The sequence below is a fragment of the Lolium rigidum genome, chromosome 3, assembly GCF_022539505.1.
Source record: "Lolium rigidum isolate FL_2022 chromosome 3, APGP_CSIRO_Lrig_0.1, whole genome shotgun sequence".
Taxonomy (NCBI): Eukaryota; Viridiplantae; Streptophyta; class Magnoliopsida; order Poales; family Poaceae; genus Lolium; species Lolium rigidum.
This window is the reverse complement of record NC_061510.1, coordinates 326,323,090-326,338,141: the sequence shown is the minus strand read 5'-3', so window position 1 is coordinate 326,338,141 and position 15,052 is coordinate 326,323,090. Positions and strand designations below refer to the sequence as shown.

The 15,052-nt window shown below is 43.7% G+C and overlaps 2 protein-coding genes across 3 annotated transcripts; both read left to right on the top strand.

Annotated features, from left to right (window-relative positions):
• Nucleotides 1-862: 862 nt before the first annotated feature.
• Nucleotides 863-5,559, top strand: LOC124703849 (glycine-rich RNA-binding protein RZ1C-like). Of its 2 annotated transcripts, none has more exons than XM_047236089.1 (2): nucleotides 863-1,020; nucleotides 4,484-5,559. In XM_047236089.1, the coding sequence occupies exons 1-2, from the start codon at nucleotides 910-912 to the stop codon at nucleotides 5,327-5,329; spliced, it is 957 nt and encodes a 318-aa protein (XP_047092045.1). In that variant the 5' UTR covers nucleotides 863-909; the 3' UTR covers nucleotides 5,330-5,559. The 2 variants fall into 2 exon arrangements, with proteins under 2 accessions (XP_047092045.1, XP_047092046.1); XM_047236090.1 differs by lacking the exon at nucleotides 863-1,020 and adding an exon at nucleotides 3,737-3,841.
• A 2,170-nt stretch (nucleotides 5,560-7,729) lies between these two features.
• LOC124703847 (serine/threonine protein phosphatase 2A 57 kDa regulatory subunit B' alpha isoform-like) lies at nucleotides 7,730-13,060 on the top strand. Its single transcript, XM_047236088.1, has 3 exons — nucleotides 7,730-9,074; nucleotides 11,940-12,266; nucleotides 12,596-13,060. The coding sequence occupies exons 1-2, from the start codon at nucleotides 7,845-7,847 to the stop codon at nucleotides 12,264-12,266; spliced, it is 1,557 nt and encodes a 518-aa protein (XP_047092044.1). The 5' UTR covers nucleotides 7,730-7,844; the 3' UTR covers nucleotides 12,596-13,060.
• Nucleotides 13,061-15,052: the final 1,992 nt, after the last annotated feature.

Here is a 15,052-nt window from a genome sequence, read left to right as displayed (position 1 = left end):
GAAATCATGTAAAAGTGCAACGAAGTGTAAGCAAAACATATATGAATTGGTGTAAAACAAGCATGGAACATAAAAAATTATAGATACGTTTGAGACGTATCAGCGCCATCACCGGAGCACCGTCAATCACCTAGGTGCACAAATGTCCAACAACAACGAAATTTGCCTGCAACATAAGAAGTCAACGCTCGTAACAATATGAAATGCACTTGCAACGAACATTCAAAAATCATTGCAACGTGAACACATCAATTGCACCATACACACATATTTAATGTAGCTCGTGTGTTTGCACCAAACCAAAAGAGAGCCCACATCATGTTGAACAAACATATACTCCGTACAACATAAAAAAAACCCACCTTCAATATGTAGCACCAATATGACCACCCAAGGAATTCCACTCACTAGGGCATCGTTAGCGCCAGATTTATTCTCAGAAATCAATTCCTTTGTGGACATTGGCTTCTAGAACTCGATACGCCGTTTCAAGTTTCAACTCACGTCCATAACAACTAGCTTTGTTAGCTTGATTGGGGGCGAAAGAGCAGCAACAACAGACTGGAGCGGTGGAGGATGGGCGACTAAGGAGGTGCGGGGAATGAGAAACTTTTTTTTATAGAATTTATTACTCTTTTTTTTTGAGGTTGAGAATTTATTATTCTTTCCAAAAATTTCTTACACCTTACACGGAGGGCCGATAAGGCCGCCGGCCCACTTATGGAAACACCAGTGGCCCATGGCCCAGGAAACCGAACCCAAAACGAACCGACCGGAACCCAAACCCTAGCGCTCGCTTCTCTTTTCTTTCTCCCCTTCTTGTTCCGCCATAGCCTCACCGTCGTCGTCTCGTCGTCTCGTCGTCTCCTCTTCCCACCCAAACCCTAATCCTCCCACAAACCGACGGAGATGGCGGGCAAGGAGGACGGCCGGATCTTCGTGGGCGGTCTCTCGTTCCACACCGACGAGCGCAAGCTCTCCGACGCCTTCCGCCGCTTCGGCAAGGTCGTCGACGCACAGGTATCGGAACCCTTCTCCGCGTTGCCCCGTATTATCTGCTGCTGCATATGTCTCTGCTGTTATTTTATCGATGAAGCTGGTAGATCTGTGCTTGTGTTGATGAGTAAAGCTGAATCTGATGTACATGGTCAAAGGGGGGTGCTTTTTCTTATTCCCTTGCAATAGGGTCATGCTAATTTCATGGCCTTATCTGGATCTGAACAAGGAACTAAGACATGAGAGAATTGTTTCATGTACCTAGCATTGGCTCACTTCTCCATGGGGGGGGGGGGGGTAGTAGTTTGCGGGTTTCCACTTTATAAGAAAATAATCGTACATGCTCAAAATCCTCCCAAATACACTATGAAGCATATACTTTCTACTAAGAAGGAGGAAACATAAGGTATTGGTGGAATTTATCGTTGACAATATTTTGTATATCGACACACTGTATATTTGTGTTCATGAGTCTTAGCCACAACATTATTAAGCATGATATTTTCTACTAAAAAGGAAGAAACACTGGTGGAATTTATCGTTGACAATATTTTGTATATCGACACACTGTATATTTGTGTTCATGAGTCTTAGCCACGACAGGATTGCTCACTGTTCTTGTTTTTCTTCTAGCTTCCATTGCTGGTTCTGATAATGGTCTTTATCAGCTACTCATAGTGTGAAGCCAAATGAGCTGGCACGTTTGTGAAGTTTGATAGAACAGGGGTTCTTTTGTTCGTTAAAAGAGCAGCTTTCCAGATAATCCGTGTTAGTGTTTTGTGGGAAGAGAGCAGCTAGTTACTGCGCTGTGAGGAAAAAAACGTAGGGTCGGAATTTCTTTTCCAAGAGGTCATGGTGATGCTGTTCGTTACAGTTTAATTCCTGCAGTGAATATTGTGACCCGTGAAATTTGATCAAGTAACGAGGGGACACCTGATCAATCTTGCTATTGACTGTTATGACATTCATTCAGCTTGTGGTCTGACTGCGTTCTGACATCCATTCAGCTTGTGGTCCGATAGAACAGATCAATCTTGCTATTGACTGCGTTCTGACATTCATATTCAGCTTGTGGTCTGATAGAAGAAACAGGGTGTTTGTTGCAATATTCTTGGTATTACTTGACAAGGAGTACCTGCAGCTGCTCTGTGGCTTTTGTTGTTCTCTGCACCCCTTGCCATTTTGATATTCTATTATGCCAAAACCACAGTTGATAGTCTGCAGTTGGAAAGAGGCTCAACAGATTGTTCAGCGGTTGCTATTTTTAGTGCACCTAGGAGATCAGTCAACTGTGGCAGTTCATTGTTCAATGGAAACATGACAACATTTTTGAATCTTCCATTTTAATCTGATTTGTTTAGCTGATATTATACGTAATAATTTTTCTATATGTTTGTATTTGTGACATTGTATTTAGCATTCAGTGACCGTATTACCCATTTAATGTCATATGGCATCCACGCGATTAGAAATCTGCACATCTGCTGACATGTTTTTTTCTGTTTGTGATGTGATATGAGTGCCTTGATTTTGAAACATGACAACAGTTTTGAATCTTCCGTATTAATCTGATTTGATTAGCTGATAATATGCGTAATAATTTTTCTATACTTTTGTGTTTGTGACATTGTATTTAGTATTCAGTGATCATGTTACTCATTTACTGTCATATGGCATCCATGCGGTTAGAAATCTGCACTTCTGCTGACATGTTTTTTCCTGTTTGTGATGTGATATGAGTGCCTTGATTTGGTTGGTATGTCAGTACTCTGTACATCCTGGGCTAAAAAATGTTCCGTTTTCTAGCATAGTGACCTTATTTTCTGCAATCATGGTCTGGCCGCAGTTCTGGGTACACATGTTTATTTATAAGCATGCACATCATATAGTCATCTAAATACGTTTTAAAAGTTGTTTTGTGTGCCTTTTAGATTGTACGCATATGATTTTTTGTGACAGTTGAGTGCTAAAACATGTTTGTACTGTGCAATCTCGTCTTATTGGCCACCAAATATTTTTAGCAGCGTCATGGCAACCTGCAATTAAACTGTGCAGCAACAGCTGGTAACTTGTGTGACGAAAACTGAGCTGAGCTGAGACTCCAGATTAGTTTGTGGTGAATCACTGCTATCATGTAGTGCTCATTGAACGACGTCTGAAGGAGGCTAACTGATGAAGCAACATTTGATGCTAGCAGTTATCCCAACCAACCCACACCTTCAACCACTTGCACTTGTTGGATATTGATGTCTGTGGTCTTCATGTGCTGTTTTTCATACGATGGAAGATGTGATCTTATCGACCAGCATGACAGTGTTTTGGACACCAGTGATCGTCCCGAGAATGCTGTTGTTTTGCTTTCAATACAGAAATTCACTAAGCTGAAGTGAAAGACTAATATATGGAGCTATACCACTAAACTGGTTTATATTTGTAGTGTAGTATGATGATATCATATGAGGGGAGTATCATGAACCTTGAGGCATGCCTGGTTCGTGATGTTTTTGTGGCAATTGAAGTTGATTGCTTCTCAACTTCTAGTATGCTGCAATTGGTTTAGTATGATATGTCCCTTAGGAATCCAAACACAGAGAGTTTCCCAAGAGGAATCTAGTATGTAGAGGTATCAACAGAAATTGGTAGCAGCAATGATTGTTTGGTTGGAGTAGCCAGTGTTGCTTGATGTTTGTTTGCCAACTGCTTGTCAGTGACAATGAGCTTTGCTGTCTTTGGATCTGCTCAGTCACAAAGAGCTACAGCTACACCCAGCCAGTTATGTGGCAGTTTTGATTGTCTATTGAATTATTGAAACTATGAATAACCTAATGCCTATACTGCTCTGAAGGTAATGATTATGTTTCCTGTCAAGCATCCGAAATTTGTCCACAAAAGATTCTTATCTATGTATGATGTGAATATATTTTCATTTTCTTAGCTTATGGTTACTCATTACACAAATGAAAACATGGTTCTTTGTAGGAGACTTGTCTTCTTTGGACTCACAGCTGAATGCACATTGTTATTTTTCTGTTACCTTGTCAAAGTAAAAATATCGCAATTACTTGAAATGTTGTAGTAAGTAGTAACTGTTTTTTTCATACTGAGCCCATATTATCATTTACTGAAATTCAGTATATTTGCCCTCTGCTACATCCCTTAATTTAAATAGAGGAGATGCTTACTATTATATGCTCTTTGTAGGAGACTTAGCTGCATGCCCATTGCTTTTTCTTTTCTGTTACGTTGTCAAAGTAAAAAAACGAAGAAGTCCATTTTTCTCTTTTGGCAAGTCTTGTATAAGTTGTTTTATGCTACAGTTCTGAACGAACTTTAGCTTGAAATGTTATTGTAACTCTAAATTATTATTTAATGAAATTCAATAATTTTGCCCTCTGCTGATCCACCTTGAATTTAAACGTGTCGAGATGCTTCCTATATTCTGCCTGTCTCTGTATGTAGCCTGATTCTTGAATATTTCTTTTTGTAGATCATGCTGGAGAGACACACAAACCGCCACCGTGGCTTTGGCTTCGTGACGTTTTCAGATCCACGGGCAGTTGAGGAAGCTATCAATGATATGCACAACAAAGAGTTGGATGGCCGTACCATTTCAGTGAACAGAGCTGAGCCCAAGATGAATACAGATGACACACGGTACACCAGTGGTGGTGGTGGCGGTGAACGTGGGGATTATCGTGCCCCCAAGGGTGATGGTCCACTCCCTGGCAACTGCTTTGAGTGTGGCCGTTCTGGCCATTGGGCCCGTGACTGCCCCAATCCTGGTAGTGGTCGATCTGGGCGGTTCCCTTCCAAGTTCAGTGGTGGTGGTGGTGGCGGCAGGGGAGACCGCTTTTCTGGAGCAGACAGGTTTGGTGATCGTTATGGGGATGACCGCTATGATAGTGGCCGTTATGGATACCGTGATGCTGTTGACAGCAGAGACAGGTATGACGGGGGCCGTGACCGTTATGCCAGTGACCGGTACCCCGCTGGAGGTGATCGCTTTGGTGCAGACAGGTATGTTGCTGCTCCAGATCGCTATCAGTCAAGTGCAGGATACGGCAGGGAGCGGGAGAGAAGCTATGAGAGAGATCCGGTGCGTGGCAGCGGCGCCTATGACAGGAGTGGCCCAAGGGGTGGCGCAAGCTATGACAGGGATGGCCCTAGGGGCGGCATCGGAGGTGGCTATGACAGGGATGGTCCACGTGGTGGTGGTGCTGACTACAGCAGTGGAGGACCTGCTCGCTACGATGGAGGAAGCTACAGGGAGAGGCCTGGGCCGTATGATCGCCCCAGCAGGGGAGGAGGAGGACGCTATGAGGATCGCTTCTAGTGGCCCATTACAATCAAGTTATGTATTTGCACTTTAATCCTTTCAGTTTGGCATGGGCTGAATGCTTAATGGGTACTATGGAACGGTTATCTCTATTCTGTATTACAGAAGGTACTCGCACTGGTTCAGTTTTATCCAGCAGACTGTTTTGATGCTGAGTTGAACCGTCATGCCTGGTTATTGGTGGTTGTGCTACCTTGCTGAATACTTTCGATAGTTCTGCATGCTATAATTGGTCTGAAATATGAAATCCAGTTTCCCTGCTGTCTTTGCTGTCATGGTGGATTTGCTAAGGTTATATTTCAGTAACAGTGACTGGGAATGTTCTCCAGAAGCAGACATAGGTGAATGAGTCTGCAGGAAATGATCTCCAGAGGCAGAGTAGATGAGTGAAGTTTCATAGGCATGTTGTTTCGGACTTTTTCTCAGTCTCCGTCATAGGACGTGAATTGGACTTGAGGAATGAGTTTTTTTTGTTTTGTTTCTTTAATCGTTTGTGCAAATTGTATTGACCTGGACAGCTTCAAGGTGGAAGGAAGCGAGAAAACTCTGGTAGATGTTGTAAAGCGGGTCCGGTCGGCAATCATAGCCACTGACTCGAGACCTGTCACCGTCTCTACATCTGTAGTGGGTCCTTTTGCATATGACTTATCCAAAAGTTGGCCGTCCTGGTTTTCCTTCGTTCCAATTGGACCCTGGCATGAACAATATCAACTTCCACCTTCCGCTTATAGTCCACAAATATAAAATAAAGAAGTAGTAACAATCTACCCCACCTTTAATCCGTGATGCATGCTACTAATTTGTCGCTATTAACATTCACGTGAGAGCAACCAATCAATCTTTGTAAAATTTAGAAATAAGAAAAGCTCAAGATTGTGATGTTATGACTTCCAATAATAAACAAAAATGCGAATTGCTAAACACATAAAAAGGATGAAGAAATTTCATAAGTATGACACTATTGGAAGAGAGGGACCAAAAACTTGGATCCGATCTTAAATATTGTACAGTACTGTACTTTTTTTTTTCATGAGGTAGCATTTTTTTTGATAATCAATACCACATATATTCATATAGTAACAAATAGTATATGGTAGAGATACATGAACTGACTCGAACGATTACAAAATAAACTCTAAAAGATAGTAACAAATCTTTGAGGCCTTCAAATTCTTTTTCTTCCAGAACACAATCTTGTACTCTTCTAAAGGTAGCTAAAGATAGATAACGAACCATAGACCTGGAAATACCAACAGAAGTTCTCCCATAATCTTTTGAGCCGCAATGCTAAGGCTGCGTGCACACACGTAACCATTAAAGCAGTCATTCGACATCGACAAGAGTACCAACACCAGTATGTCAGGGAATAACAACCGACTAGCTTTGTCGTCGTCGATGGAGAGACGAGAGTAGCATCTTTGTGAAAGTTGTGACAAAAAAACCCTTTTTTGTGAAACATGTAGACGGTCACAAATACATATATAATCTCATCACACAAATACATGTATGCACACCCTATCTCTACTGATCTACCGGGTCCTGAAACTGATGACGAGGTAAAACGTCGACTCCAACTAGAGAAATATTTCTCCTTTTATAAGACATCAAATTGTCAAAGCTAAGGGTTTGGTTTCTGATAGGCTGGGTGTCATGCCCTCCTAACCATCTAACACAGCCATTCCATTCCCAGGGCGATTTATAGAGTGTACAGCGAGAACGACGATCACTATGAAACAATTTAAATCAATGAGTGAGGATATGCTCATCTTGTTTTAGATCAACCATATATTTCATTAATAAAAATTAAGTTACGTGAAGCAACAAATGTGGAAACTAAAAGACAAATCGAGACAAAATGATTATTTTGAATTTATAGATAAAATCCTAAAAGATAGAGAAATACAGAATGATCCCTTAGGATTTCCTGCTAGCACGGTAGGCATCGGCCGCCGCCCAACTCCGGCACCCCTGAGACGGACGGGAAGAGGCGGCGAGACTCCACCATTGCAAGATCCGAAGAAACACCATCGCCATCCATGCTTCGTGAATCGATGAACAGACCCGCTGCCAAGTTTCGAAAGTGAATTTAAGTTCATATTGTTAGAGAAATTATACTTTTGCGTACAAAAAAACCAAGTTGTGATTTCTTTCCAAAAACTTGAAGGCAGAAGGTAAAGTACTGCCATTTATTGGGCCATTAAATGTAGTAAAACCGACCAAATAAAAAAGAAAAAAGAAAAAAAAATACATGCCTCCCCTTCTTCTCTCTCCTTCCCCCCTTTGATCCTCCTCCTCCTGTCTCTCTCTTCCTCCCCCAAATCACCATGGCGCCTCCTCCTCCGCTCCTCCGCTCGCCGCCCCTCACCGGCTGACCCCATCTCCCCCGCCGCCGCTGCCACCGGGCCCCCAAATCCCCCGAGGGGAACACAAGGGGAGCGAATTGATCGACCGACCCACCGATCGATCCATCCATCCACCGCCGATCTCCCACTCCTCCGCCTCCGCCGCCGCCATGTTCAACAAGATCATCAAGCGCGGCAACCGCAAGGGGGCGCGCTCCGAGGGGGCCGACGCCGCCGCCCGCCCCGCGGCCCCGTCCTCCTCCTCCGCCGCCCCCGCCGCCGCGCCCGTCACCGTCAACCACGCCTCCCGCGCCTCCGCGCCGACCCCCTCCTCGCCCACCTCCCCCCACCTCCCCGCCTCCGCCTTCCCTATCCTCCCGGCCTCCGCCGCGTCCCCGCCGCTCCTCGAGCCGCTGCCGCTCATCCGCGACGTGGCGGCCGCCGACCGCCCGGGCCTGCTCCTCCGCAAGCTGCGCCTCGTCGCCGCGCTCTTCGACTTCTCCGACGCCCTCAAGCACCCGCGGGAGAAGGAGGCCAAGCGGCAGGCCCTGCTGGAGCTCGTCGAGTACGTCCAATCCCCCACCCCCTCCTCCACCACCACCCCAAACACCCCCGCCCGCCTCCCCGACGCCGTCCAGGAGGCCCTCGTCGCCGCCATCTCCGCCAACATCTTCCGCCCGCTGCCCCCCGCGCTGCACGAGTCCGCCGCCTCCATCGACCCCAACGCCACCCCGGACGACGAGGAGGAGCCCTACCTCGACCCGGCCTGGCCGCACCTGCAGCTCGTCTACGAGCTGCTCCTCCGCTACGTCGTCTCCCCCGACACCGACACCAAGCTCGCCAAGCGCCACGTCGACCACGCCTTCGTGCTCCGCCTCCTCGACCACTTCGACTCCGAGGACCCCCGCGAACGCGAGTACCTCAAGACCGTGCTACACCGCATCTACGGCAAGTTCATGGTGCACCGACCCTTCATACGCAAGGCCATCAACAACGTCTTCTACCGCTTCATCTTCGAGACCGAGCGCCACAACGGCATCGGCGAGCTGCTAGAGATCCTCGGCAGCATCATCAATGGCTTCGCGCTGCCCATGAAGGAGGAGCACAAGCTCTTCCTCGGACGCGCGCTCATCCCGCTGCACAAGCCAAAGTCCGTCGCCATCTACCACCAGCAGCTCTCCTATTGTATTGTCCAGTTTGTCGAGAAGGACTTCAAGCTCGCTGACGCCGTCATCAGGGGACTGCTCAAGTACTGGCCTGTCATTAATTGCCAGAAGGAGGTGCTCTTCTTGGGCGAGCTAGAGGAAGTGCTCGAGGCCACGCAGCAGGCAGAGTTCCAGAGATGCATGGTGCCGCTCTTTAAGCAGATCGGACGATGCCTTAACAGTGCCCACTTCCAGGTATGCTTTTTTTTTTCTCTCTCTCCATATAATCTACTTTGATGCGTATACGACAAGCGGGACGTTGCAGTCTTATTGAGGTTTAATAAAAATGTATATATACTCCTCACTGTAACAGTGAATAATGTTTGTTAATCAACGATCTAGTATTGAAATATTGCACTCACTATGTGTTATTGTGGAAAGAATCATATGCCGATATTTTAATTAAGTTTTAACCACCATCATTTGATGTTAACTTTGATGCCTATACGACAAGCGGGACGTTGCAGTCTTATTGAGGTTTAATGAAAATGTATATATACTCCTCATCGTAACAGTGAATAATGTTTGTTAATCAAAGATCTAGTATTGAAATATTGCACTCACTATGTGTTATTGTGGAAAGAATCATATGCCGATATTTTAATTAAGTTTTAACCACCATCATTTGATGTTAACTTTGATGCCTATACGACAAGCGGGACGTTGCAGTCTTATTGAGGTTTAATGAAAATGTATATATACTCCTCATCGTAACAGTGAATAATGTTTGTTAATCAAAGATCTAGTATTGAAATATTGCACTCACTATGTGTTATTGTGGAAAGAATCATATGCTGAGATTAGATAGGATAGCTTAATTATCAATCTTCCTTCGTATATACCATTTTATGGCCCTGGTGCCCAATCTGCATCTTTCAGAAGCCTTTTATTTTTGTTTGTACTATCTAATATCCTAATTGCCTTGGTTGTATCCTGTTAACATCCTTTTAATTTTTAACCCAGAAGCTTGAACAACGTTGAGAAGTTTTTAGCACTCGGCCCCATGCTGCCCTTTTCTACATTATTGTGAAATTATCAAAGGCAGATGTGCACAGCATTTTCTCCTAGATCTTGGTCTTCCTTTTGCTGCCTAGTTTTTATTGTTTGTTTTATTCATTGGATTATAGATAAATTTTCTGCACATTTATCTATACAAACTGAGTCATGTGTCTCACGTCTGCCTCTCTTCATGCAAATGGTTGTATTATTTACCTAGATTAATCAGACCAAATTCCTATCATGCCTAAATATAGGATAGTAATACAAGTTATGTAATTCTCCGCAATCTAACTTATCCCGATTGGTATTGGGAGTGAAAAAGGGTTTACTGGAAGTTTTTGCCGCTATTACTAAGAGGGAAGCATGCATGTGGGCAGAGAAAAATAGGAACAATTTTTCGAATTTGGGTTTGGGAGATGTCCATGTGAGGGCAGTTCTTGGTCACTATAATGTGGGTTCGTATTAGTTTCTTAGGTACTCTTTTACAAGCGGGCCCTCTTTTGTTGGTGATTTAACAACATCATTACTTAGAGCTGCATTTATACTGTATGTTTCTTCAAAAGTGAATTAGTTAGAAGAAATTAAGAACAACTATAAGGCTTGCAAGTTGCAAGACATCTTGTATTTTTCTATTGCTAGGCTTTCAACCCTTCTGATATTATTTCCAATTTAGATTATTGTTTAACTCCAAACTGAGCTCTGCATCAGAAGAAGTGTACTATCTTGGGCCAGTGGATTAAATGTCTAAGAACCTAATTGTTAGGTCTTTTATGTTAGAGTCAGATGCCTGCTAATTCCAGCTTATTTTCTAAGGATTCTACAATTATGGGGATTATCCTATTTTTTTTGGCAAAGCATTATCTTAGTTGTTCAGTACTTTTTACCATAATGCAATGTTAGTGAGTTTCATTGGAGAACAATGGTCTAAATTTCAAACTGTTCTTGAGTTGCAACAAGTCTGGAATTGGTGTGAACCCAAACACTTCTATTGTCAGGCCTAATCTAAACACTAGATGTTATATTCCTAAGCTATAAACATATAATTTCTTAATCATGAAATTCCTCCTTATTCTCCTACCCTGTTTGCAGTATACTGCACACCTTGTATAGTAGGTATGTACAATATTGTGGCTGGTAGGGAAGTTCAATTGTGTCCATGGTCCCATTGCCAGGACCCTGCACTGCTGCCAAAGTAGAATGCAATTCCTTTTGTTGCCACTTTGTTTGTTTCCATTTTCATTTTCCTCGTTGCACTATGTCTTTTTCATTCCCTAACCTTTTTGTACTCTTCACTGTTGTTTGGTACTACTCGCTTTTTATTGATCCACGTACATAAATATCTGTTTTCTCCATATGTTGTCGGGGATATGCGGCCATCTAGGTATTTCTGAATTCATTTCTCTTGGATTTCTTTTAGTTGGAGGAGATTCAGAACGCCATTCAGCAGTTGTTTGTTAAGTAATTAATATTAGGATTGTCATATGCCCGCTTAGTGATAGCGTTACATGTAACTGTGTTTCCTCACTGTGCATTTAAATCAGTATGTTCTAGACTGTCCCCACACCCACCAACACACACAAAGTCGTGACACATTTACAATTTTGCCCAAACTGGCAGTTAATGTTACCAAATGTGCCATCTTTCAAGGCATTTTGAGCAATATTGATTTCATCAGCTTCATTTTTGGATGGTTATATAAATAAATAAACTAAATTGCTTGCAGCATCTTTGTTTAGGTGTGCTGTAAGTCACTCTGATTGGATTAACCCTTGTTTCCTGTGATGTGTGGTTCAGTTGTGTTAAATGGTTAGTGCTAGTGGGTCAGTCCTGATTGGATAAACTAAACTTGTTGCTATACAGGTCACCTACTGAAAAAAGAACAGCCCACTGGTGTTACATCATATATGCTACAATATTTCACAGCATGACATTATCTCTTTGCATTTTCTTGTTTCTTTTAAGGAATAAGTTTAGTTGAAAGCATTGTGTATTTTTGTGATGCATAGCTACTTCATTTATCTGATATATTGCTTGATTGTTGACGTTGATTTATTGGGGCAGGTTGCTGAGCGGGCTTTGTTCTTGTGGAACAATGATCACATTGTAAGCTTGATTGCCCAAAATCGTGGTGTTATATTTCCAATAATATTTGAAGCACTTGAGAGAAACATACAGAGCCACTGGAATCAAGCTGTTCATGGCCTCACGGCAAATGTGCGCAAGATGTTTTTGGACATGGATAGTGAGCTATTTGAAGAGTGCCAGCAGCAGTACATTGAGAAAGTAGCAAAAGCCAAAGAATTGGAGGAGCAACGAGAGTCAGCATGGAGACATTTAGAAGCTGTTGCTGCCAAGGCTGCTGGAGATGACATGGTTTTGGTGAATTAGGTAATATATCCGCCCCGCTTCATTTCTTTGTTAGTGGTTGTGTCCCTAAGTTTTTCTTTTGTCTTGTAAGTTAAAACTGTATTACTGCTGGTTATGCTCTTCCCTTTATGGTTTTCATTTTCTTTAAGCATTTCTACGAGATGCATTGCCACCTTTTGTACTGCCGAGTCTTTGTTTTAATTTGGTCATGGCAGTCCACAAAAAGATGGCATATGTTTGTGTATCAAACTATTATGGACATTTACTTTAGTAATTTCAAGTAAACCTTATTTGTACCAGTATCCATAAGTACGCAAACATCGTTTCAAAAGATGTTTATGCTTGCTCAGATGATCGGTGCTCACAATCTCACAAGCATCCGTGTGCACCTGTGAACTCACTATCAATGTCGGTCGGTTGGGGTGCGCTGACCTCATCTTTGATGGCTTGGAATTTCAAGGCCAGTGTTCCTTGGGTCTATGCCCCCAATGATCGCTTAGTCGAGACATGATGGTGGCAGCAGATGCTGATTCTTCCTACGCCCAATGGGGTTCCTGCGATGGTACCACATTCTTCTTCCTTCGTTCAACTCCTTCCTCTCCTTTTTTTATGAATAATCAGACCATTGTAACCTTTGTATTAATCCTTCATTGTTTGCCCCTAGTTCGCTACCCGCAATTGGGAGAGTGCAAGTAGAAAACGAGTGAGCTAGATGTAATCTCTTTCTTTGTTTCTTTTTCTTTCTTTTGAGATATTTCAGTTCATGTTGTATGAGTAACATCAAGAACGGAGATAAAAGAAACCGGTTTAATTTAGTGTGTGGTTGGTGCTGATTCCATGGTAGCAATAAAATGGCTCACGTGTAGGAGTTGCTGTATTGTTCTGCTGCAGATGTTATAGGTTTTGATGGTACCAGTGCATCCTTCTTCCCCTGATGCTGGACTGAAAACAGTATGTTCCCTCTGTAGGATATAGAGGATGTTACCAATTTCTGTGGAATTACTTGATATTGCTCTTCTTTGGCCCCTTCCTTTTTCATTTTTCAAACAGAGACATCTCTCACGCTAAGTAGTTATTCGCTGCATCTTTTGACAGTTCTTTTATTGGTTGCCTTGGCTCATCTGTTGAGTCAATTTTTTTTTCCTTCCTCCATTTTTGTTATCTTTTCCACCCAGATACTCTGCTCACTGATGTTGTTAGTTACCATAGTGACAAGATCATGGCACCGTCGTATGAGCAACAACGGTTGCAAACTGTATACTGAAACAACTCCTTAGTTGCTGCTAGCACCGTCACGTGAAATGTTGGTGCTCTTCGCGTGGAAAGTGGATACTGTAAAATGCGCGTGGAACTAAAACATGCAATGCGGGATTATGATCTCTGTCTTACATCTCAGCTAGCTAAGCGCAGGCCTCATCGTGGCTAAGTGCCTAATAACAACCCTAATCGAAACAAGGCATCTCGTAATGAGTCTGGTAATCCCTTAATGAGTCGCTCCATATTCTAGTACATATCACATATGTCATATACGCCGCACAACATGCGGCATGCCGTGCTCATCGGAATTGCCAATTCTCAGCTGAGAATTAACTTAAGAGCATCTCTAATAATTCCTGCAAATCTCGCCCTTATAACCGCGCATAAGCTTATAACCGCGCATAAGAATTAGTTTATAGTTGCTTTAATATATATTTAATTTTTTAAAAAAATTAGTTTAGGTAGAACGTGTAAAATAGCACCCTAAACCCAAATCTATCGCTAAAGGATCCACCTGTTAGCAACTTTTTTTCCCGCTTTCCCCATTTTCCCACTGCGCTACTCAACCACCTCTCGCCCCCACATGCCTCCGGCACCGTGCTGTCGTGACGGCCACTGGCCTGTGCACCGGCCCCTGGCCACCCCTCTTGTCCATGCTCGACCAAGCGCTGTGGCCAAGAAGGTACGGCGGGCTGTGCCTAGCGGCCAAGGCGCTGAGCGGCAGCGCATGTACGCACGGGAGCTAGGTGTGGCATATGCGTGTCAGCGACGCTTCTGCCATTGTGCCACCTTGGGGAGGTCCTTGACGATGACAGTGGTGGCTGGAGGCGGCAGCAATGTCTACGCAAGACTCTCCATGGCTGGAATTCGGTGAGTCTAGCGATGGAATGGTGTTGGTGAGATCGAAAACTTCCCAACTAGCAGTGTTGACTAGTTTGCAGGGCATACAAAGTTTCCCGCGTTTAGTTTCTCGGTGGCCTTTAGAAAAATACGGGTCAACCGAGTTCTACGGGATGTAAAATGGCTCATTTTTCAATTGAGACGGTAAAAATCCGTTATTTTATCGTTTCAAAAAAAAATCCGTTATTTTAAAGGTTTGACCATATGCTCATAGTGCGAAGTCAAGTTCACGATCAACCAATTTACATTGCGATTCGTGTATTTTATAAGTCAACTAGAATTTTTTCGGCTGCAACTGAGATTTGCAACCGTGTATTCATCAGCAAGGCCAAATCGAAAAACAGGAAAAAAAAACTATGCGAGCAACCCTAGATTCGCCATCCAAGCCCTAATTCCCAAATTCATCGTCAGCGCCACGCCCGTTGGACTCAACCCATCGCCGGCCCTGCGCCGCTCCCCTCTCCGCTTACTACCGCCGCCCACCGCACTGCGCCACCTCTCTCTCTCACTCTCTGCGAAGCACGCCCCGACGCCTCAGCTTCCGAAGGTATTCTTCTCTCATAGGCCTTCCCCTCCTTATCCGCTCTAGAGGACTTGCTGGGAGTGAGTCCGTTGTCGGGTTAATTTATTTTGTGTTGACGAACCCTAAC

Excerpts from the sequence above, each read along its gene's own strand:
- LOC124703847 (XM_047236088.1), top strand. The coding sequence starts at position 7,845 with ATGTTCAACAAGATCATCAAGCGCGGCAACCGCAAGGGGGCGCGCTCC. Across the intron at positions 9,075-11,939 it reads TTAACAGTGCCCACTTCCAG|GTTGCTGAGCGGGCTTTGTT; the intron begins GTATGCTTTTTT and ends TTATTGGGGCAG.
- LOC124703849 (XM_047236089.1), top strand. The coding sequence starts at position 910 with ATGGCGGGCAAGGAGGACGGCCGGATCTTCGTGGGCGGTCTCTCGTTC. Across the intron at positions 1,021-4,483 it reads GCAAGGTCGTCGACGCACAG|ATCATGCTGGAGAGACACAC; the intron begins GTATCGGAACCC and ends TTCTTTTTGTAG.